General features: G+C 50.3%; 1 protein-coding gene across 1 annotated transcript; it reads right to left on the bottom strand.

Moving 5' to 3' along the window:
• Window positions 1-861: 861 nt before the first annotated feature.
• On the bottom strand, window positions 862-20890 carry LIMD1 (LIM domain containing 1). Its single transcript, XM_065753730.1, has 8 exons — window positions 19708-20890; window positions 14880-14981; window positions 6973-7040; window positions 6112-6174; window positions 5557-5687; window positions 4409-4460; window positions 3678-3746; window positions 862-2809 (listed from the first exon to the last, which is right to left on the bottom strand). Exons 1-8 carry the CDS (start codon window positions 20801-20803, stop codon window positions 2672-2674), a joined length of 1719 nt encoding a protein of 572 aa, XP_065609802.1. The 5' UTR covers window positions 20804-20890; the 3' UTR covers window positions 862-2671.
• Between the last annotated feature and the right edge of the window lie 1721 nt (window positions 20891-22611).

The following is a 22611-nucleotide window of genomic DNA, read 5'->3' as shown; positions in this document are numbered from 1 at the left end:
GTGCTATCGGTGAGGTCGGGCATGGAAAGGACTTCTCCTGGCCCAGCACTCCACCGTGCTGACAAACAGGGGACATGGCATTGGCTGTGACACCCACAGGAGGAGGAAGGGATAACTCGGAGCTCCAACCAATTCAAGTCCTCACACGTAAAAGCAGAACAAGATAAGGCACACAGGTGAGGAAGGCAGCGCAGTATATTTCAGAACCACAAACTCAGACACTCGGTTTTCAACAGCTTCACATTGTCATTTCCAGCACTTAGTAAATACATGGAAGGAGAGCATTCACACTTAATAATTTACACAGGACCTCAAACCTGAAAGTAGGACAGCTTACATTTCCCTGGTGCTGAGGAGCACAGGGAGGCTGTCAGAAGTAACCAGACACTGTGTGAAAGCAGAGGCCAAACTTTCCACTGCTTTGCAGGAGGCTCCTGCGAGATAGCTCACTGCAAACCATCAGCTGGGGCTTCCTGCAAAGGACAATGTTTAATTTCTCTAATTCTCCTTTCTTCCCGCTTATTTTAGGAGCATGGGAAGGGCTGGAAGAGTGAGATGGTATTTCAAACCACTGTTGAGAAAGAAAAAATCACTCCTGCCTTTGTTTTCAGATCTTCCCAAAATGAAGGCCAGAAAATACGTGTTAAGAACATGCTCCCGAAATGAAGAGCTAGCCAGAGCATCAGCTGTGCAGCAGCTGACCTCAGAGACAGCATCCAAGCATCTGGAGCCCCTGACGAAGGCTCTAGGGAGCTCATATCCACTGTGGGCTTTTGGTCACTCAGTGAGGGGGTGCAAGTCCGCTGGAGGAATGGAGCCGCAGAGCCCAGCTGCCCACAGCTGGCATCCCAAGAAGCATCTTAGCCAGCAAAGATGACCAAGACCTTCCAGCTCCTTGGCCTTGCAGCAGTTTCAGGCCAAAGCTGGATGTTTGCATTTCAGAGGAGATAAGGTGATGCAGATGTGTAGGAGGGTGCTAGCAGGCCACCAATCTCCGTATTAAAGCAAATGCTCGTACCTCTGTTTAATCCTTAGCACAGCACCTTGCACTACTCCAAACAGAGAAGCACAGCATTTATCAGCACTGGCAGAGACAACAACAAAAGGGCTGCTGAGGTGTCTAGGAGCTGGGGAGAAAAGCCCCATGATGGCAGGGGTAAAGGATAACCCTGCATCCAGGCACCAGGTCCACAAGCCAGAGCAGAGAGAGGGTGAGGCAATCTGCAGCCAGAGTTTCATGCGACAGAGCCCTCTGTCCTGCAGTGGCAGTGTCAGGTTGAAAAAAGAGGTTTCACCCAGCAGTGAAAAAAGGCAAGCCTACCCTGCTTCCCTGAAGGACTACTTTGAAAACTTGAGGTACTGCTCCAGATGGGTACTCAAGGTGCCCTGATAACATGCTGTGAAGTTCAAGCACCTGTCTAGCTACATTTGTGCTATGGGAAAAGATGTAGGGTTGAACCACGGTGGGTTCTCAGCAAGAGCTCATTTCTAGAGTCTCAGTGCCACTTTGCTTTCTTAACAGAACAGAAAAAGAAGAGCCAAACTCTCTGGTCCCTCGCTCAGATAAGCCAGAATTATTCATGTGAGCCAATCCATTTATACCAGTGGCTGGACTATGGCGAGTAGGTTGTGGAGCTGGACTCTAAATCCCACTATAACAAAGCTTTTAGAATGATCTTGAGTTTGTTCCCAGAGCTCTAAATAAGCACCACTATAAGATGGCTTTGTGCTGGGTAAACAGTAAGGAGTGGCCAGGCAGGGGCTGAGCTGTGGGGAAAAACATCAGACAAATATCTGTACATGGAGAACTTCTTTTCCAAAGTGAGCTCTGCAAGCAAGAATAACGATGGATTTCCCTCTCACCCATACTACTAGCATCCCAATCTTTCCAAACATAATCCTCTATTCACACTGTGACAAAGCAGATGGGCCCCTGTGTATTGCTGTGACGTTCTAGCAGCAGCTCGCATCCAGTCACCACAGTAGCTTAGCCCAGCTTGTTCCAGTTTCTTGACTGTTCAAAATGGGATATTGTCTCCAGCTGCTAGCTAGCATGCCTGGGTTGTGCTTGGAGAGTTGGTGCTTTGACAGACAGCCTTGATATACCAGAGTTACAGGCATTCACTGGGAGGTCTTAGCACGCTGTTTTGCGCAGACTCCTTTATTTTCTTTTTCTAAAGCATTACTAAGAGAGTGTGTCTAAAACCTCGTATTAATAATTGGATGTCCTTCAGAGAATGTGATGAAATGTGCTTGTCAGGAATCATTCAGGAGACAGATGGAACATTCCCAGCAGGCAGGCAAGCCAGCCTCTGGTTTTTCAATTGTGCATGGCATGATCTGAGTTCGTTGACACGACAGCAAGTTGTGCTTTCACTGAAGAATCTTCCAAAATGAGCCCAAAGGAATCTCCAAGTAGCAGAGAAAGGCACATAAGAGTAAACCAATCAGTTTAGATAACATGCCACATTCCTGGTCAAGTAGACAGAGTTTGGTACAGCTGGAACTCAAATGCATACAGACTCTGTGAATGCAGCAAAAATCTCTCATATCCTCTCACAGGAAAACTGCCGATTGGAGAAAAACATGCACAGGAAATCAACTGAGGGTGGGGAGAGGGCGATCACATCACAAATGGTCTGTCAGGGCTCCCAGCTGTCAGCCACGCTGGCTAGTAGCGATGCTGGTACACAGCTGCTGGGGTCGTGCCATTCTCTATGTGTTTCAGATGACAGGAGTGACAAAGCAAATGGTCATCTAGAGGGTAACAGCGATGCCCATCTTCGTCGTTCAGTTCCATCCCACAGTCCTGCAGAGAGAGGTCATGCAAATTTAATTAGACTGTGTTTATCTCCCAGTGTCAGCTGGGGTCTGGCTTGCAGGAGAATGTTGTGACAAGGACAGGAGCTCCTCGCCAGCAGCTCCCTCTTAATAAGTTTAGTATTTGTCAGGAGCAGGAAAGCACCCGACGTAGGCTTTTTGAAGGGCAGCCTTGTACACAAAGGTCTTAAGTAGTTTTACTGAATAAGCTTGATCCCATGGTGAGTTGCATCCCTATATGTTTTAGACCTGCTCATGTTTCCTTACACTCTCAGGTAGGATTCGCCACTTTGCATTAAATTAATTGCAGCAGTACTGATGTGAAATTCACCTGCAGAGTCAGGGTCTCTTTCCACTGCATTATGAGCACAATGATAGAAGACATGTACATACTTTAATTCACACTACGTAAGTGTGGAAGCTCTCTGGGAAGTCCTCCATGAATATTTAAGAGCTCACATCTCTTGAGATTTTTGTGGCAGCCATATATCCTCCCTGAGCACACATTCATTTCATTCATAAATGAAGATAACTTACACCGGGCAGGATCACTCATCACCTTAGCATTTCTGAACAGTGTGGCCTGGAAACCAGATACACTAACGTGACCTGGAGCTCAGGGCTTCCAGAAAGCAGCCACAGAACCTTAACGATTCACTACGCCTCCTTCATGAACAAATAAACTGGATAGCAAGTGAACTGGGAATTGGACTTTTGTCAGCCACTAATATTAAGGGAGTTCAGAGTGCAAGGTCTGAATTGTTTATATACTGCCACTGGAAGGGAGGAGATTTAAAAAACTCACGTTATTATTGCTTTTAAGCACCCATTACTCCCCTGGAAAGCTGCTGACCTACCTCGCAGTGATAACATTCCACATGGTAATCCTTGTCCATAGACACAACCCGAATGGTCTCATCAGACCCCTGTAAGCATTGAAGCAAATGAGAAGAAATGACAGAGGATTACGGGAGGATTAGACACACGCACTCTGCAGATTGCTTCTTGTAACAGTATCAGTGCTGAACAAATGCATTTTGGCCGTTGGTTGGAAATCACAAATAAATCCTGCCACCTACAGTTATTTTTACACTAAAGCTTCATCACTGGTTGACTGCTGATATCCTCTAAAGCGTAACATCAGAAATGTACAGTCCTCTCTGCTTCTGAGTCACATCTATCCTAAAACACGCACCGATGACAGGATAGCTTCAACATATCCCATTTCTCAGCACTTTAAATTGGCTTTGGCAAAGACCCATCTCCTCCAAATGTGACAATGAGTTAGCCCCAGGGGGCGAGCACATGAGTACCACCCCCGTTTTCAGATGTGAAGGAATGGTAGCCCTGCACAATGTTTACAGCAGTGTAATAGTGCAGGAGATAAGCTCTGTTATCAAGCAAAGGAAGGGTCACATCTCAAAGGCTGTGTATGAGCTTAGGTCAAAACGCAGCACTCCAGTGGAAGCAGCTGTCTCTCCCCATCCTCAACGACACTCATCTTGACATGGGGTCAAGAGTGGAAGACAGCAGGACCTGAGACATAATGCTTTCTCCCCAAAGGGGATAAGTAATAAATGTCTCTCACCTCAGAGGGCAGAATGGGAAGCCCACAGGCTGCACACTTTGGAGCTAAAACTCTGCAAGAGGAATGAGAAATTGAAGGCAAATTAGACTTCAACATTAAAAGAGTAGCCTGTCTGCTGTTGGTGATAAAGACAAAAAGCTAGAGCTGTAAATAATTTATCCACAGGAAAGCTTAACATCTCAAGATCACAAATTCAATTAGGATTGATTATAAGTAATGCTTGGCACATGCTGCTCAGGCAAGCAAAAGGAGGTTTTACATTTAGTGCCAGTAAAAAAAAAATACAACCAAACCAAACCAAACCAAACCAACACTATAAAATTCCTGGCTGTTATTAAGAAATTTGGAAGAGAGAATGAGGAGTGAGCAGAACTAGCTTCAAAAAAGCACAGAAAAAGAATGAGCTGCCTTGCATCAGAGTAGGACATTTCAGGGAAAACACTAAGGGACTGCTAGATTCCTCAGGGCCTGGTAGTAAGTAAATTAAGTCACAGGGAAATACATATAATTTCAGAACAACAGTGGCACATGAAATACAATATAAAACAATTCCAGGGACTGCTTAAGCAACACTTAGGTATCTGTCCATGCAGAAAACAGAAGCATGATAGCCAGACACTCAAAATGTATGCTGCTTTAATCCCGTAACTACCAGCTAAGAGCAGAGCTCTTCTATTTTACTGTCTAAATGACAAGTGGTTTTTCAAGTGGATTCATTAGTAATTTAATTTAAAGCTGGATAAAGTTTGCTTTGCATGTTCAGTGGTGATTTCTAAAAACATTCTTTGAAACTCAGCCCTGCAGTTTGCGTTGACTTCTCACAGTCTTCCTTCAGAGCAGACTAATGTCTTGCATCACAGAATACTTCACAAGCACTATTTCTCACCTGCCTCAGAGACCACTAAACACTCTCTGCTTTGCAGAAGGTGAAGCTTAAGCCTGGGGGTTAAGTGACTTCCCCAGAGTTACACGGCAAGTCAACAGGGCAAGAGGAGAGGCATTGGGAACTCTTTGGGTCTAACCCCATCTTCAAACTCCTGGCTTCTAATCCTGTATCTGTTTCACTGATTTATACTTCTTAATTAGCTGAAATTAGCTGAATTAGAGGCTTGGTGATCGTGTCTCCTCTGATGTTGTTTTGTTCTTACTTGTGATAATCTCTGACACAGTAGATTTTGTTTTCAGTGTCGACAGTGAATGGCACACCATCCAGACACTCGTTGCAGACCACACATCGGAAGCAGCCTGGATGATAGGACTTCCCCAGAGCCTGCAGGATCTGCAACAAACCAAGAGATGAGGAAGAAGCACGTGAACAGTCAACAAAGGTGAAATAACACGCTCACAGCTTTGCATCAGACACTGCTGCGTGTTCATCAACAGTGCTGTGTCTTTTTTTTTCACCTCTTCTAAAGAATGAGTTAACAGGAATAGAAAGGGCAGCTGGCATCAGTACGGATTGCCTAGAAGTGAATTATTAGCATGGGTAAGAAAGCAATTTGTGGAGTCTCAGTTAAGAGAGCCAGCTTCGCTTCCCCACAAAAGCCAACAAAAGGCTTAGCAGATTTTCTTTCTGCTACCCACCCCACAGTAGGCAGACCAGCAAATGACAGCTGACAGTACCAGTTATCAAAATGTTTTGCTGTCGGTGCATTCTTCTAAAAAGCTGTGGGATTTTTCTACCTAAAGCAATTATCACTTACCATGTCCATTATCAAATGACCACAAATGAAACACCTGTCAGCTGACTGCTGGAAACCAGAGTACTGCAAGGACAAAAAAGAAGTGGCTTAACATTTCACAAGGCTAGTAGAGCAGAAGCAATAGCATATCGTAGTGCATTATCTGCTTGTCTTTTTCCTGTACTCCTTACACAAACTAAACTTTCCACTATTCTTTTTTTTCATAGGGGAAGCTGTGGATGGAATATTCTATTAGGACACTGGACATGCAGTGCTCAGAAGGAGTACGTGGTCCTGTAACTTTCAAGTCCTAAGTTTATTTTAGCATATAAGCAAACAGTATAAATGCAGATCCAAATAAGTCACTTATTCCTAAGACTTAATTCTTTATTTAGCTATATAGCAATCTACAAACCAGGAGCTTAACTGTGCTTATCACATGCTCATTTCACAAGACTTGCTAAATTCTAGCTCTGATTATACCTTTCTAGGTCCATTAGAGCTAGAAGTAAAGCACTGACTGTCACTGGGAAAGGAAACTCCCTCATTTATTCCTCTGTAGCCATTCATCTTGCTCCTGACTCCAAGGAATGGTAACGAAGACACACTGAAGAAGCCACCCCAAGAAGCTCCAGCTTTGCTACAGGTTCTGCACTGTGACAGCATGGCCTACCACTCAGCTACTTGCAGTGCCACATGTGGGCAGCCACCACGTCTCAGAGCTGGACAACTTGCTCAAGCTGGTCTGTGGATAAGCAGGTGAGAAGGGCCAGGCTGTACAGGAGCTGTGCAAAATGCAGGAGGAGCCACCAAGGAGAAAGGCTGTGCATCACCCACGGAGGCTGAGACATGTGGGAGCAGAAGGGTCAGCTGTGTGCTTACCAGGAAATCTTCCTCACAGAACACCTTTCCATTGACAAAATAAAAGGCTTTTCCTCTCAGCTTCCGACCTAAGGAAAAAAAAAAAAAAACACAGGCAGAAGAGAGAGGTCAGTAGAGAGCATGGAGAAAATGTGAGCAAAAATTGGGTACTGAGAAGCGATAACTGAGGAACGATTGGCAGCAAGGATGTCACAGCACAGAAGCCCTACAGCTGGGGCAGAGCCTCCACCTCCAAGAATGCCCTAACAGAGACAAGATGACAGTTTTGCAGGACAGGACCCTACATGTGGGGAAGATTTATATTTACTGTAGCTTTTGTGTTTGTGCTTTACATCTGCATTCTGTTTTCAGTTCCACGTAACTATGGTAATATGGCTCCCACTGCTATTCCTAAATGGGAGCCTTGGCTGGCTTGGTCTGCAGATGTGGAAGACACAAGGTCTGGATTCACCTCTTTGTACTTTAGGATTGTGTGGCAGCCTTCGACCAATAATCACCCTGGCTGCTGAACACTAAAAAAAGGGAGAAGCCAGAGTTCCTTCACTAAACGAAAACCTTTGCCATCTGCTGTCAACACCAGAGGGCGCCCTGTGGCCAGGAAACGACTCAGTGTTATATGGGAAACCGAGGCTCCAAAGCAGCCCCAACTTTTGGCAGTAAACTCAGAAATATGTAATTTTGATCTTAAATTTTGTGGTAGCATGGGCTCCAGTGATCTTCCCAAGTGCCTTCCCACCTGTAGGCAACATCTCTCCTTAAAGACAAGCGGGCAGTGGTGAGGGGAAACGCACACGGAGCTGTAGGATGCGGGCGTAGCTTCGGGCTGCAGCCCCGACCGGTGTGTGAGCAGTGCTCATCCAGCACAGCAGCTGAAGCCTGGATCGCTGCGGCTGTGCCATTCCTCTATGGTGACAAAAGAAGCATTTACGTGGCTTTCTGCACCCGGTGTATTTTTAACCTGGTGACATTCAAAGGTCTGGAGTGACGGCAACAGGCCTTTGGGGAAGCCACCACAGCCAGAGCTGTGCAGTCCTGTGATCAACACGAAGCACAGTCCTTTGGCACACCTAGGAACACTAACTAGGGCATGATTTCTCTTTATCAGGAGCAATTGCTCTAATACACGTCCTAAATTGCCAGCTCCAGACTGCATTTCACTTTCACTTCCTCCTGAACTTAGCTAATCTCTCATTGAAAGAAATCAGACATAATTCTTCAGCATTTCAACCCTCTCACCCACCCCCTTCCCCAACAGGAAGTCTGAGCTGCTTTTAGGCTCTGCTCCCCCTTGACCTGACCTACCTAGCTGCAGGGCCTCCAGCGTGGCCTCAAGATCATTTCAGCACCGATTTCAGAACTCTACAAGCTTAGTCACCAATGTTTTCATGCTAAAACAAACACACTTGACTTAGCAGCTGACCACAGGATAGCACAGGGCTCCACTGACAGGATGTCAGTGCTTTTGTCCATCATTTCCTCAGCTGACAGCTTCTAAAGATGCACAGGGATGCACCCTTTACCAGGGACTTGCAATGGCTAAGGGAGGATGCTGGGCGATCCTTCATTTGCTTACTGGGGAGCTGAACTGCACCTCCTCTTCAGAAGTTGCTTTTCTATTATTTATTAGGAGAATGGAGGTCACAAACCTGTGTCTGAAAGTGAGATTGCTCTCAATGCATGTAATGATGCACTGGACAGCAGGCAGTGCTCTCCTCCCAGCCCTGCACCAAAGGACTGCCCTCAAAGTGCTCCAGCACATACAGGAAAGAGGTGGGCAGCCTCTACCTCGCCACCAATGCCCTTTGCAAGATGCAGAGGTGATAGGCCCTCTGTACTCCTCACTGGTGAGGCTGCACCTCGAGTTCTGTGTTCAGTTTTGGGCCCCTCAATGCAACAAGGACATTGAGGCCCTGGAGTGTGTCCAGAGAAGGGCAACAGAGCTGTGAGGGATCTGGAGCACAAGTCTGATGGGGAGCAGCTGAGTGAGCTGGGATTGTTCAGTCTGGAGAAGAGGAGGCTCAGGGGAGACCTGATTGCTCTCTACAGCTGCCTGAAAGGAGGCTGTGGTGAGGGAGGGGATCGGCCTCTTCTCCAGGTAACAGCGTTAGGGAATGGCCTACAGTTCCAACCTCCAGGGGAGGTTCAGGTTGGGTATTAGGAAGAATTTCTTCTCCATAGGAGCAGTGGGGCACAGGCTGCACAGGGCTGGACAGGGAGGTGGTGCAGTCACCATCCCTGTAGGTGTTCAACAGCCGTGTGGATGCAGCACTGAGGGACAGCGGTCAGTGAGTGTGGTGGGGGTGGGTTGATGGTTGGACGAAGTGACCTTAGTGGTCTTTTCCAGCCTTAATGGTTCTGTGATTCTATGCAGGCAGGTAGGAGGCAGGGAGAAACTGAAGTCATGTCTGGACAAGGTTTTGAGGTGGGAACGTTATGTCTTCCCCTATGTACTACGCTCGATGCCAGCATCACTAGTGGTCACAGCAGAAACCCCTCCAGAATTAAAAGCACTGCTTCACTCTCTGACTCTAGAAGTAACTTTGCATCAAAGCTAGACAAGAAAACAATTTTTCAAATTACAGAAGGCCACAGTGCAACCTGAGACAGCACCTAGCAAGTTACCCATAGATACTGCTTAAAACATTATGAGGAATGTCCTATAATCCTAGAATTGTAGCAACCCAGGTGGGAAAGGACCTCGAAAGATCATCACATCCAAGCTTCCATGGGTGAGGGGAGCCTGGAGTAGATCATCTAGCACTCTGTCCCATCACACCTAAATCCTTATGGCACGGCACAACCAACCTTAAGCCTGTTAACAAAAAGCAGTGTTTTTAAGATATCTGCTGGGCACCCCAGGGCCGTGTTGAGCGCTCACAGCAGCGCTGCTCTGGGATCTGGCCAGAGGACGAACACATAGCACTGCTCTGCCACGACAGCTGCCCTGGATTTTCTCCTGCACAGCGAGCGTGGCTGCCGCACCACAGGGGTTCTCACCAGCGAGCTGAGCCCAAAGACAGAAAGTCAGTAAGAACAAAGCAGCATTCAGACTGGAGCGGAAAAACGCGCTGATGCTGCTCTGTCTCCCAACAGCCTGTACAGCCTGAATCTCTTCTGAGATTACTCCTGCTAAAAAAGTGCATCATTTCCTGCACGGCCTATCACACGATCATTTTATTAAAGGGATGCCGAGGGAGGATTCCTGGCAGCTCTGAACACTCCCTGCTTTGAAGGCCCGCACACCTCTCACGCTTGCCGATCAGCGCGGTGGTTTTGTGTTCGAAGCCAGAAACAGGCAGCAAGTTGTGCCCATGCCTTGGCATCTGAAGATAAGCACAGGCTGAGGGGAACTCACTTCCCAGGGCTGTCAGTCTGTCTGCCCAGGATTACTCTGCACTTGCTCACAGCAGTATTTACTCTTTCCAAAGAACACCTTGGCCTTGCTGTTCCAGGAGCTGCACAGGGCAGGCTCACACAACGTCATGAGCCCAAAGATACCAGCAGCTGCGCAGCTCCACGTAGCTAAGCTTAATTATCACTGCTGCATGACTAATTAGCCCAAGCAGAGGGCAGCATTTGCGGTTAAACTGCCACAATACCTTTACTACCTTGTTTAGTGAATGACCCTTGATACCTCTAAACACAAGTACATTGTGAAATGTAGTAAGAGACAGCCAGCTGGTGTTATTTCCAACTCTGCCGCTGGAACAGCAGCCAGTTACCCTTACACAGACATCAGCAGAGATCTGAGCTTAAGTAAAAGTCATGCAGACACACCAAAGGTCGAACCCTGTAATGTGGCAACGTGCAGATCTCCAGCTCTCTGCAGCAAGGGGACAAAACCTGGTTCTGCTGCAGGTTCTCTTTCTGCAGTTGAATGTCAAACCCTCGCTCAGGTCACCTTGCAATCAGTTCTTTCTTTCTGACTTCCGTGCTCGCCTACTGATTTCCTTCGTAGTCATCTCTGACACTTCCCTTGCACTTTTTTAGCTTTCAGATTTCCTCTGAGGACCCAGCAGCGTGAGCACAAGAACCACATGCTCCCAGGTGCGTGGGGAGCAGAGCTGGAGCTGTTGAATCAGAGCCTGCCTGAGTCCTAGAAAGAAGTGCTAAAGCAACACAAGTTAAATGACATCATTTAAGAGCTCCTTACTAACTAAATAACAAACACCTAGAAATACCTGTGTTCTTTGCTGTTCTGAGTGACTACTGAGAATCTCGAAAGGTTAATGTGCAACAAACCAAAATGTTTGTCTAACAAACTGAAAGATAAGTGAAATGCAAGCAGACACCTCAAACCTGCAGAAAACAGCTGTCTGATTTCTGAGGATGTCTTTTGAATCTACTTTCACAGCCTTCACATAAGGCAGGTATATCATTGCCAGAGCAGCAGAGAGACCATATTTTTTCCCTCTCCCCCACCACAGAAAGCTGCCTTGTTTGTGTGCCTGCCCTGTAACAAACAAGAAGATAAACGAGACTTTCATGCCAAAGTAATAATTCTAAATCTGTTGTTTTGACCTCTACGCCAATTTTTCTGCATTACATGCCAGTGGTTCAGATAATACAGTCCATTTTTTTCCTGACAACTGAACCCTGTAGCATATGTGTAGCTCTGCTCCACCGATTGTTCTCCTCTACCATTTATCTCTGAACATACATGTATCAGGAAGCAGAGGGTGCAGGAGGTATCAGAGCACCCACCCCTTCAGATCCACTCAGCTTTCTGTGGCACCATCTGGACACAAACCCAACAGTGAGCAAAATTAGAAATCCTTGCTAAAATGAAAACAGCAAGACGGCAGATATAAATATCTAGAGGACAATATGCTTTACCTTAATTGGTAATATGGTGTATTTTATTTATCAGAGGGGAGATGTTCAGTGTTTCACCAGAGCACAGATTTTAGGATTGAAATCACGAGCAACCTCCACTTCTCAAAGGCAGCCTGCACTGGATGCTGTCCAAGACGAACTCCACTTGACCCTCAGAGCACAGCCTAACTACTTACTTTTCAGATAGAAAGCAGAGTTTCCACATGTGCTTCTCAGGACGTGCTCTGCAGCCAGGCAGGCGACACTGTCCAGACGAATGTGTATTTTTCTGACAGTTAGAAAAATCTCATCACATTTACCACAGCAGCATCACGGTGCAGAGCACTGAAGGCACTTTACCCGTGATGGAAATCATTTCAATTTGTGCAGGGGGGGATTCCTCATAGTGGGCTTGCTTCAAAAACTACAGGGTAGGTCGGTGTGCCACCCCAGCCATCAGGAGAGCAGCTACAGCCCAATTCAGCCTGGCTACGTCTTCACCAACACAGCAGGCCGGGTGGAGAGGCCTACTGGCAGACATGCACATGGGCCCACGGCTCTCCAGCACCTTGAGGGAGGCTCTGGTAGGGCTTTAGTAGGGCCCTTTGTGACAGGACAAGGGGAAGTTGTTTCAAACTATAAGAGGGGAGATTTAGACTGGACATAAGGAAGAAGCTTTTTACAATAAGGGTGGTGAGGCACTGGCACAGGTTGCCCAGAGAGGCAGTGGGTGCCCCATCCCTGAAGACACTCAAGGTCAGGCTGGGGCTCTGAGCACCTGATGTAGCTGTAGGTGTCCCTGTTCATTGCAGGGGAGTTGGACTGGAGGGCCTCTAAGGGTCCCTTCCCCCTCACATGATTCTGTGATCCTGTGTCTGGGAAGGACTCACAGGAGATGCTAGCAGGCTGAACCCAGCACCGAGTGCACAACAGCACAGCACTGCAGCACAACAGTGAGCGCAGAGGCCGGAAAGAGGGGAGGAACACTCTCAGAAACGTGCAGCATTTGAAGTACATTTCCTTTTCTCTTTTACCAACAAATCGCCTGGGAGCGGGGAGGGAAGGGGAGAAGTCATTTCCTTGATCTGCACAGTATAGTATTTTTGTTATTGTGTGACTGCCAGTGGCTGGACTGGGAAGGGAAGAAGCAACTACATCCCCAAAGGCACAACGCACAACCTGGACAGAGGACACCCAACAGATTTCTGGCAATCTGCAGCTCTCTGGATTTTGGCCATTAGTGAAGAAGCGCTTTTTATCACAGCATTCACAGGAGAAAAATATTTCTGTCTATGCCCTGAAAAGCACGTGCTTGAAAGCACGTGGAAAACGGCAGACCTTGAGCATGGATCAAACTGTAGTGTTCCCTCATGGTGATACACAATATTTTCTATTCAGAGAAATGCTGTTATTATTCCTTCCAGTCTTTGTTGTTGTTGCTGCTATCTTCCTATTTGAAAGCCCCAACACAGCCCCATAGAATATTCCAAACTGGAAGGGACCCATAAGGACTGAGGAGATCAACTGCTGGCTCCACACAGGACCACCCAAAAATCAGACCACAGATGCTTCAGACCAGAGATGCTTCAGTTATTCCTGAAGAAGTGGGAAACTCAGCTCTGTGCTGCTCAACTCGGCTTCTTTCCATCTTCCTGGTCTTACCTGAAGCACAAACCATTTCATCTCACACTGGAAAGCTCTGGAGAGGGTTGCCTTTTGGAACAAGCAGCATACAGCTATTTTTGCAGCTCTCTCTAACACACCTCATTAGATAGGAAAGAAAGCTATTTCTTAACCGAACATACAGAACCAGAAGTGACCACTAACACCTCTGTAGTGCTCAAGACAATGAAATCAGCTCCAAAAGGAGGATGCAAAGCATTTATTTCTAAAGCAACAGTTGCATAGCTGTGATTTCTGAAATTTCAAGACAGGTGGAACCTGCTGCTGGATTATTTGCCACCGGAGCTCTGTGTGGAAGGGCAGCTCAAAGACTGCTGGGACACAAATGGAGAAAGGTCCCTGAAGATGCAGCCAGGGATTCTTTCTGCTGAATTCAAGTCAGATCATAAGAAAGGGCAAAGGAGCAAGCTGCTGCTGCTGCCCCTTTAGGGAAAATGCCATCCTGTGCTAACATCCCTTTCCTTTTCAGTTTCCTTGCCCTCAGCCAGATGACTGTAAAGCACTGCACTGATAGCATAGGTTAGGCAGGGCAGTTGGTGCTGGACAGCTGGAAAATGAGTTGCAGTTCAAAGTTCAGCTACTATTAGAGAGCACACACATCTTTCTATATTTATCCCTCTTTCCAGCTCCAAATAAAACACCAGGCCTTCCAGTCCTGATGAGTTTACACTTCTAAATACAACACAGGAGAAAATCCCACAAAAGCTCATCTTGGAAAACCAAACTGATACATACATAGCACCAGATGGGTTATTATTATTTTTACTGCTGCCACATATACAGCTACACTTCTAAAAATACGCCCGAGGGTGAAACATAACAAAACTCAAAACCACCATCTTACAAGCACAGACACTGTTTGAAATAAGAGACCTGGTTTCTCAGCTCCATAGCAAAACTCCTTTTTTGTGTGTGTCTTCTGGCAGCAGGGGATGGCCAGCTAACAGCAAACTGGGCTGCTCACCACGCAGAGGTGAGTACCTATCGATGTGCAGAGAGCATCCTGCCAGCAGCAGGCTGGGGACACAACGGCTGTAAGGTCTGCCTGGACACCAGAAAGCCCCAAGTCCTAGTTAGGGACATACTTACTGCCGCTTTGAAACAAAGCACTTGTATAAATAAGAAAATGTGGCTACAGTTGAGAGACAAAGGAATGAAAATAACCTCCCCACACACCAGAAAGCAGAAGACGGGCACAATTGAAAACGTCTTCCCTAAATGCCTTGCAAGAATCTATTCAAAAACAAACAGCGAGCACTGCCACAGAGGCACACAGCTGCAGCAGCCTCCAGCTGGCAGACAAATGAGTAATTGCATCCTTGTTTTCCCCCTTACACCAGAAAAACGTTCACCAGAGGAACCCATCACAGGGCTGTGCTCGAGAGAAAGCACCGGGCAGGGTTACTTACTGCAGGCTCCGCAGGTGAAGCAGCTGTCGTGGTAGAGGCTGCCCATGGCCTGGCACGCCTGGTTGGCTCCATACACCCCTTTGCTGCACTTCACACAGGTTCCTGCAAGAGAGGGAGGGCAAGAGGGGTCAGGAGAAGGATTTAGGAGCACACTGGTTCACACCAGGCTGGGTGCTTCAGCCTTGAGGGTTACCACACCTGCCCTGCATTGCTCAGCTGAGGTCCAGACACTGTGTAGGTGACACAGGTGTCAGGAATCTGAGAAATGCTGCCACTGAGGCCATCCAAACTGTGTCCTCAGTCCCAGTCTCCTCTTACAATGGGATATGGCGGCTATGGGGCTCCCAACCCATAGGCCCACATGGACAGGACAGCCTCATCTTGGAGATCCTCAGTCATGCTGCAGTTAGTAAAGCTTTGGTGCTCTTGGGTATCACAAGCTCCGCAGCAATCAGAAAGGACTCATCAGAGCTGGAAATAACACCCATGCTGGCAGCCTGGGTTTGGTTTGCAGTCTCTTCCCCCTGTCGGAGTGCTGCCCCGAGTCCCACTGTGCCCAGAGCCTGAGCCCACACCAACCAAAGCCTCCAGGGAGGCCGCAGAGGATGAGAAGTTGCTCTGTTTTGGCCACGTTGGACCTGAGGGGAAAGGCTGGCCTGTCTGCAGGCCCACCCCCACATGGGCTGGCATGAGGTTTATAGAACGTGCTCTCTTCAAAGCAAGCAGATTTATCTCCGTTATTTATTGAAAGGAACACTTCAAGAAAGCAAATGCGATCAGCAATGAAAGATGAGATAAATCATGCAAGCATTACCACAAAAAAAAAAAAAAAAAAAGACAAGATAAGAAAAACTTGGCTTTCTGCACGCCTGTGTTCTCTCTCAGGCATTCAGGATCAGCTCCAGCCTGACAGTTGTGCAATGCCCCGGCACAGAAGCAAAGGCCAGCTCACACAGCTCCCTTCTGACTGCAGCAACACAGTGCTGAGAGCGGAAAAACTGCAGGTTTTGCTGCTTAAAGCCTTCTTTCCATGATATCCACCAAGATTTCCAGAGAAACGACACGCTGGAAGTGCCTGCATTTTTCCCCTCTCCGTGCCAGGGAGCAGCTGCTGCAGAAAACTGTTTGTGTCCTCTGTGTATGAGTAGCAACGAGCTCCCTTCCATCCATCCTGTGCCCATCCTGTTGAGGCTGTAGAATGCAGGCACTGGCTGTGTGCAGCCCAAGGGGACAGATGGCCTGGCCATATCCTCTGGCTGCCCAACATCCTATATCCATATCCACCCCTCGGCTGCCCCACACTCCTTTCCCTTCTGCTGTCCCTCTTTCACCTTCTGCTTAACCCTCCCGTCCACTATTTAGCCCCTCTGAGACACAGAAAATAAAGACAAAGGATGAAAGGCCTTGGTTACTTTACCATGCTTACGTGAGTGTCAGTTTGAGCAGACTCCCCAGAATCAGGCCCCCAGGCTCACGTGGCATTATAGGAGAGGAACAAGAGGTTTCTCCCACAGCAGCGGGGCAGTGAGCCCAGAGCACATGCGCTGTGCCCAGAAATTCACACTCGAGTGCACCAGCAGAAAGGCAGCCAGATCAGGAAAGGGCACGGGATGCAAACTGCTGATTTCAGTCCAATTTCTGCTGGTCGGGCAGCTCAACTCAGGCAACAAAGAAGCCTCTGTTCCCTGTCACATCGGACACATCACGTGGAAGGCGACGAGCCCCCAGGGCACAGCATCCCTGTGTCCATGGAGCCAGAGTCCATCACTGCCAGAAGCAAGCAGCGTGGTCGCTGGGAATGGCCACCAAACACCCAACCTATCCATCGTCTGTCCAGAAGGTCAGTCCCAGCCCCAGAGCTCAACACGAGGACTTGTGTTCCCACAGGACTCAAGCGCATTTCCTCTGAGTGCTGCTATGTCTGCCTGCTGAAAAAGACTCCCCTACATCACACCCAACGTAATGCTTTCAGTTCCTGTCTTTAGATCACACCACCTCCAAAACCCAATGCCACCTCCCTGTGGCTCACCTTAACCACGTCAGCTCTGCACAAGTCACTGTGGAGGGGACGTGGCCTTCCCACACAGCATGCCTCAGCAAGCTGCTATTCCCTGCCAAGCAACCCCACGTCCCACAGTGCTGGTTTCAAGACCTGTGTGAAACTGAGTGCCTGGAAAACAGGGCAGCCTGGTCCCCTCATCGCTCACTGTCATCACTGACATCGTTACTCAGAGTAGCAAAGAAGCACCCAAAGAACCACAGGGCTGAAAAATGGGATTTTTTGGCCCTGCTTTTGCATGCAGTGCTGAACCTCAACTGCACACAGTGCTGGTGAAGTGCAAAACTCCCCTGAGACATTTTAAGTACCTTACAGCGATGTGCGAGATGATATGAACTCCAGAGCAAAATGAATGAGATTCCTTATGACTTTCAGTCCCCACTGCAACAGCATCCTGACCGGGATATCTACTGATCTCTGTCTGACCTCCTTCCTTTTTCTTTCCTTTTGCTGTAGACTTTTTCTTAACAAACCCAGTTGAGCTCCCACGTTGAGGGCTCTGGTGTCCTCCCCACACAATGTACAACACCAGCTCCACTGTGCACACAGCTTCCCAGCAGAGCCATTGTGGCTGATTCCACCCATCCATATGCTCTAAGGCTCCAAATCTCCACAGGGCTTCAGCTGCTCACCTACAGCTCTGCATCTACCGAGGGAAAGAAACTTGTGTACGTGTCAAGAGGATCACTGCTGGATGCTGGAGGGGCAGCCCAGCGCACTGCTGCAAAACAGAGAGCGTGAGGCCCTGCTAACATACCTGCAGCACATCAGCTCTGCTGTGAGCAATAAGGAAGGAAGTCAAAACTTAACACCTAACAAATATTTATAACCAGAAAATCATTTATAAGCGTTGTTTAAGAAAATCTCTCGGCAACAGCGTGGATAGGCTTTATCAGATGGGAGATCTTCAACTAAGCTATATGAAGTGAGCACTGGTCAAAGCATGATGCTTCACACTATGGCTCTAAAGGTATCCCTGCCTGCCTGTGGGTGAAGGAACCTCAGCATCAGTGATTTCTGTCAGGAGCTCTGGCAGTCGCAGCAGGCTGGGGGCAGTGACACGCCTCTCCTTGCTGGATGCTCCCTGGAGTGGGCTGTGCATGCTGTCCCAGCTGGCTCCCACCGGAAGCCCTGGGCTGGGATTCTGCCTGCTCCTGAGGGGCAAGGCAGTGATGGAAGGATTGCACCCAGCTCTTGCACACCTGCACCCCACACCTCACCCTCTGGCTCCTGGCTCTGCTTGCTGTCACACACCAGGCGCCATGCAGAGCCGGCTGCCAGAGACCTGCCAAGCAGCATGGCCGGGAGCCAGGATTACTGCTCCCTCACTGCAACCGGCCTGCAAGATAAAAGTCTCCCCCTGCTGCTGTCACCTGTTTTGTGACAAAAAAAGTACAAATAAATCTAGCCTGCAGTTCCACCCGCCTGCTTTCTCACTTCGTTCCCGTGCACATTCTGTGCAAACAGCAAAATATTCACGTTTTTGCACACTGTCTCCCACGAGGTTCCTCTCCTAGCCCATGCTCACACACAGCCCCTTGGAGCAGCAATGCAGTGAGGACCCATAAGCTCTTTGGAGCAGCATGTTCCTGGCTCAGCGTGCAAAGCACCAGAGCGTGCCTCCAGGCTGCAATGAGCCCAGTAGCACAGCAGGGCACACAACTTTTCTGCCAGAGGACAGAAACCTATCTGTCTGCCACAAGGCTAAGCTCGATCTCAAGCCCTGAGATAAACAGTCACAGAAAAAGCCCTCTGCAGGCAGAGTGCACTGCCTGATGCCAAGAAACACACTTACTATGCAATTTGCAACTAAACGCTCAGCGTGCCTTCAGCTGCGCCCACCCTGCTGCTGACTCACACAGTGGCAGGGAGAAAGGAACGCTCACTTCAGCCATGACTTTTTTGCCATCCCGTGGTACCAAACCAGTTTGGTAGGATGCTCCTATTCTCCTCGATACCTCTGCATGAAAATGGTCTCAAAGCACCAACACAAACTTGTTGTTCTGCCCGAGCTTTCGGTCCACAAGTCAGCTATTCCTCCCAAGTATTTGCAACCCACTCATCATCTGAGAGCCAATGAGGACTGACACCTGGGGCACAGGGAATGTGCTGACTATGGGAAACCTTCCTATCCACAAAGCTTCTCTCTGAGGGATCCCTCAAGTGTGCAGTCAGCTCCCTCAGGGCCGTTCCAGCAGCAGCTCCCTTGCAGGTCACGGCATCCAAGGGCTACTGAAGCACAGCCACATGTGGAAGCCTCCAGGACAAGGGCTCATCCTCCTGTGGGCATGGCTGCCCTCACGGCCTCTTGTGGGCCCAGCCACGTTCCTGCCCCACATGGCATGTAGGTGTGACACCATCCTGCTCCTTGGCAGGCTCCTTTCCATCCAAATGTGCTCAGGTAACATGCTTTGAGCACACGGGGAATGGTGAATGTTGTGAAGAACCTCCTGAAGAGAAGAAACTCCCAGCCAGTAACGGTGGATGCTTCTAAAGGCACTGCTCCAGCTGGTGCTCAGCACTGTCCTCCCACTGCTGCAGCACCACCTGTGCTTATGGACAACTTACGGACTAAGAAGAAAGCAACATCCAAGTAAGTTTGCAGTACCTGTGAAGCATAATGGTTAGATAAAAGAAAGAAACCCAAAAAGCACAACCCAACAGCAGCAGTGTCGACACACAACGAGAAGGTGTGAATCTGCTACCATACGTGGCAAGGAGCCGCCTCACACTGAGGCACACACCACGTCCTGTCACAGCTGTGCTTACCGAAGTAGTCAGCCTTGGGCCGCGCATCCATCTCCTGCTCCAGGCGCTGGGTGAGCGCTTCCAGCTTCAGCTCAGCTGCAGACGGCCCATGCTCCGGCTGCAGGAGGGTCTGGCAGGGTAACTTCACCTTGGCCGTGCCACAGCCTTCCTGGTGCCGTCCGTCAGGATGGAGACCGCTCGTTCCCTCCTTGAAAGGCTGCTTTGGCGCATCTGAAGTCAAAGGCCCGCGTGCTGCTGCCAGGTGTGAGGCACCCAGCCCCGGACCGCCGTTGGGCCGGTGGTTGTGCCCGTGGGCTACAAAATGACTGGTGGGATTGGGGTGGATGCCAGCTTGCTGGTAGTCCACGCTGGGGCCCCCAGGAGCAGAGCTGGGCGGGAAGGGCCGCGGGCCGCCCTGGTACCACAGCTGGCCGCCATCCATAGTTGGCCCGTCCACACCGGCTCGTGGCCCGCAGGGCTCAGTGAGGGCCAAAAACCCTGAGCTGGGCTGTGCCGCAGAGGTTGAGAGGGAGGACCTGTGCTGCAGCGTGGCCGCAGGCGCAGCATCCGAGGGACCCGAGGGGCCGCGCACCTGCGAGGAGGAGGACCTCTGCCCGGCTGGCTTCAACTCCTGGCCCTGGCTGCCCCGCCGGACATCACCGCCGTTCTCCTGAGGGTCTCTGCGGGACTCCGCTTCCCAGCCCCGCTGCCCGGCCTGGGAGCAGGGAGACTGCGGCTCCCCGGGCAGGGGGAAGGCTCTGCATGTGCCCGGCCGCCCGCTGCCAGGGCCCTCAGCTGCCACCTGGGGCAGGGGGCCGGCGGGCGAGCCCAGGGGCGGCTTGGCACCGTGTGGAGCGGGCAGCCCGGGCCGCAGTGCGCCCAACCCGGCCCCACCGTTGAGGGAAGCGGTGGCCATCAGCATCTCCTGCTGCTGCTGCTGCTGCTGGAGGTGGATCTTGGCCATCTTGGTGGCAAAGACCCGCCGCGTCTCCTCGAACTCCGGGTTGTTACCGGCCGCTTTGTCCACCCGAAACAGCCCATCCTTGGAGGCCTCGTACATGTTGAGGTCCTCGATGAACTTGCTGGCCTCCAGGCCCAGGTCGTCGTACTTGTCCATCCTGCCCCGCAATCCGGCTGCCACCAACCACGCGCTGGGGCCCGCGTGGCCGCGCTGTGCCGGGCGGGATCGAGTTTCTTTCTCCCTTCGTTCCCGTTCCCCTTTCCCTCCAAGCACAGGGCGCGGGGCCGGAGCTCTCGGCAGCACAGCCACGATCCCGGCTGCCTGCCGCCGCTGCCGGTCCCGCCCGCCGCTCCGGGGGCGGGGGCCGGGGCGGAGCCGGCGGGGCGGTCCGGCCGCGTTGCACCGCTGCCCGCTGGGGGCCCGCGGGGGCTGCGGCCGGAGCGGAACGGGGCTGTTTTGTTTGAGAGACGGCCGTACGGCGGAGAACCCCGCAGGGGAAGGGCCGACCCCCAGGACGGGGTGAGGGCAGGTCTTGATCTCCTCCGCTCTGCGCTGCCCAGCGATAAGCGGAGCTGCGAGTGCAGTGCTGTGAGCTGCCAGGGAAATAGTTTGCATTCCTGGAGCGGGAGCTGCTGGAATGCGCTCACCGCGGCCGAGCAGCCCTGATGTACTGAGGCACAGCACCGTCCTGACCTGCCCGTGGCTCACGGACCAACCAAAGCCTCAGCGGGTCCCTGCTCCGGGCCCTGAGGGCTGCAGTGCCCCTCAGTAAATCCTCTGCAAGGTGCGGGTTTGGGTGCGTGCGCTCAGATTTGTAACGCTTCCCCGGCACTCGGGAGATAGGGCCCAGGTGTAAAGAAATGCGCTGTGCATCACGCTGTCAGCAAACTGTGTCAGAAACCAAAAATTCCCCTCCCTTTCTTAACAGCTCCCTTGCAAGAGCTCTGCGTAGCAACAGGGACAGCTCTCCGGCCCTGGAGTGGTACACCCACCCCTTCCAGCGAGCTGAAGCTGAAAACTGCAGCCCCTTGGGGCACGCACGTGTTGCCTCGTGGCTACCCCAGCCCAGGCTGCACCGCCTATAAGCACTGGTCTCGCACGAGTGAGCCCAGGAAGGCAGCGGTAAATCACTCGGGAGCCCTGTTCACGGTTGCCAGCAGAAGCAGGTAACAGCAGCTGTGAGAGCAGGTGGTTTGCACTGTGGGGCAGGGGACGAGGAGCTGAGGGCAGGATGGCCCCGGCAGGTATTCTGTGCCGGATGGGTTTCATCTTGAGCCTCCAGCGGCTGACAACAAAAGTAACAGTCTCCTGAAGACTGCCCATCAAAACCAAGGAGCGATGAGCTTAAGCCCTCAGTGCATCTAAAGCCTGAGCCTCAGTGCGTGATTGCCCTGGGAAGGAAACTCCAGGCAAGGCAGAGGCAGTGGCACATCACTGCTCCGAGGCCAACTGGGAACTTCCTTCACTCTTTGCAGTGCAGAAACAAAGAACGAATTGCAGTGTGAGTTTTGTTTCCCTTTTTTGGCATCAACTTATGGAAGTCTTAAAGCAAAACCGAGAAGATGTCTGTTGGGGCAGTGCTAGTGCTCAGAGGAAGGGAGCTGAAAAGCCACAGGTCCTTCCATCCTCAGGACAGCTGGGAAAGGAGGCTCACATAGTGCAGTGACTGTGTACCACACAAAATTCCCAATTTCTTGAGCTGAGGAGCAAGATCACAGCAGGTGTTTGACACCCCCTCTTCCTCTCCACTGGCTTCAGAGCACTGCTGGAAACCGAGCAAGCCGAGATGCTCCGGCAACAAAGCTGGTACTGAACAGCAGATCTGCATTTCTGTGACTTGAGAGAATTAGAAAACAGAACAGCAAGTAGATGGATGGTGGCATAAACCCCACTGTTTTTCCCTGGGAGGAATCTATGATGTTCACAGGCAAAGAGCCCTCACACCTTCCTTCCTCCTCTCCCAA

This window comes from Cyrtonyx montezumae, unplaced genomic scaffold, assembly GCF_038088225.1.
Source record: "Cyrtonyx montezumae isolate F1298 unplaced genomic scaffold, pur_monq_1.0 scaffold_8, whole genome shotgun sequence".
In the NCBI taxonomy this organism is placed as follows: Eukaryota; Metazoa; Chordata; class Aves; order Galliformes; family Odontophoridae; genus Cyrtonyx; species Cyrtonyx montezumae.
This window is presented reverse-complemented; position numbering and strand designations above follow the sequence as displayed.

Coding starts and splice junctions, on each gene's coding strand:
- LIMD1 (XM_065753730.1), bottom strand. CDS start 20,803: ATGGACAAGTACGACGACCTGGGCCTGGAGGCCAGCAAGTTCATCGAG. Junction 6,175..6,972: donor TCTGTGAGGAAGATTTCCTG/GTAAGCACACAG, acceptor TTGTCCTTGCAG/TACTCTGGTTTCCAGCAGTC. Junction 5,688..6,111: donor GTCATTTGATAATGGACATG/GTAAGTGATAAT, acceptor GGTTTGTTGCAG/ATCCTGCAGGCTCTGGGGAA.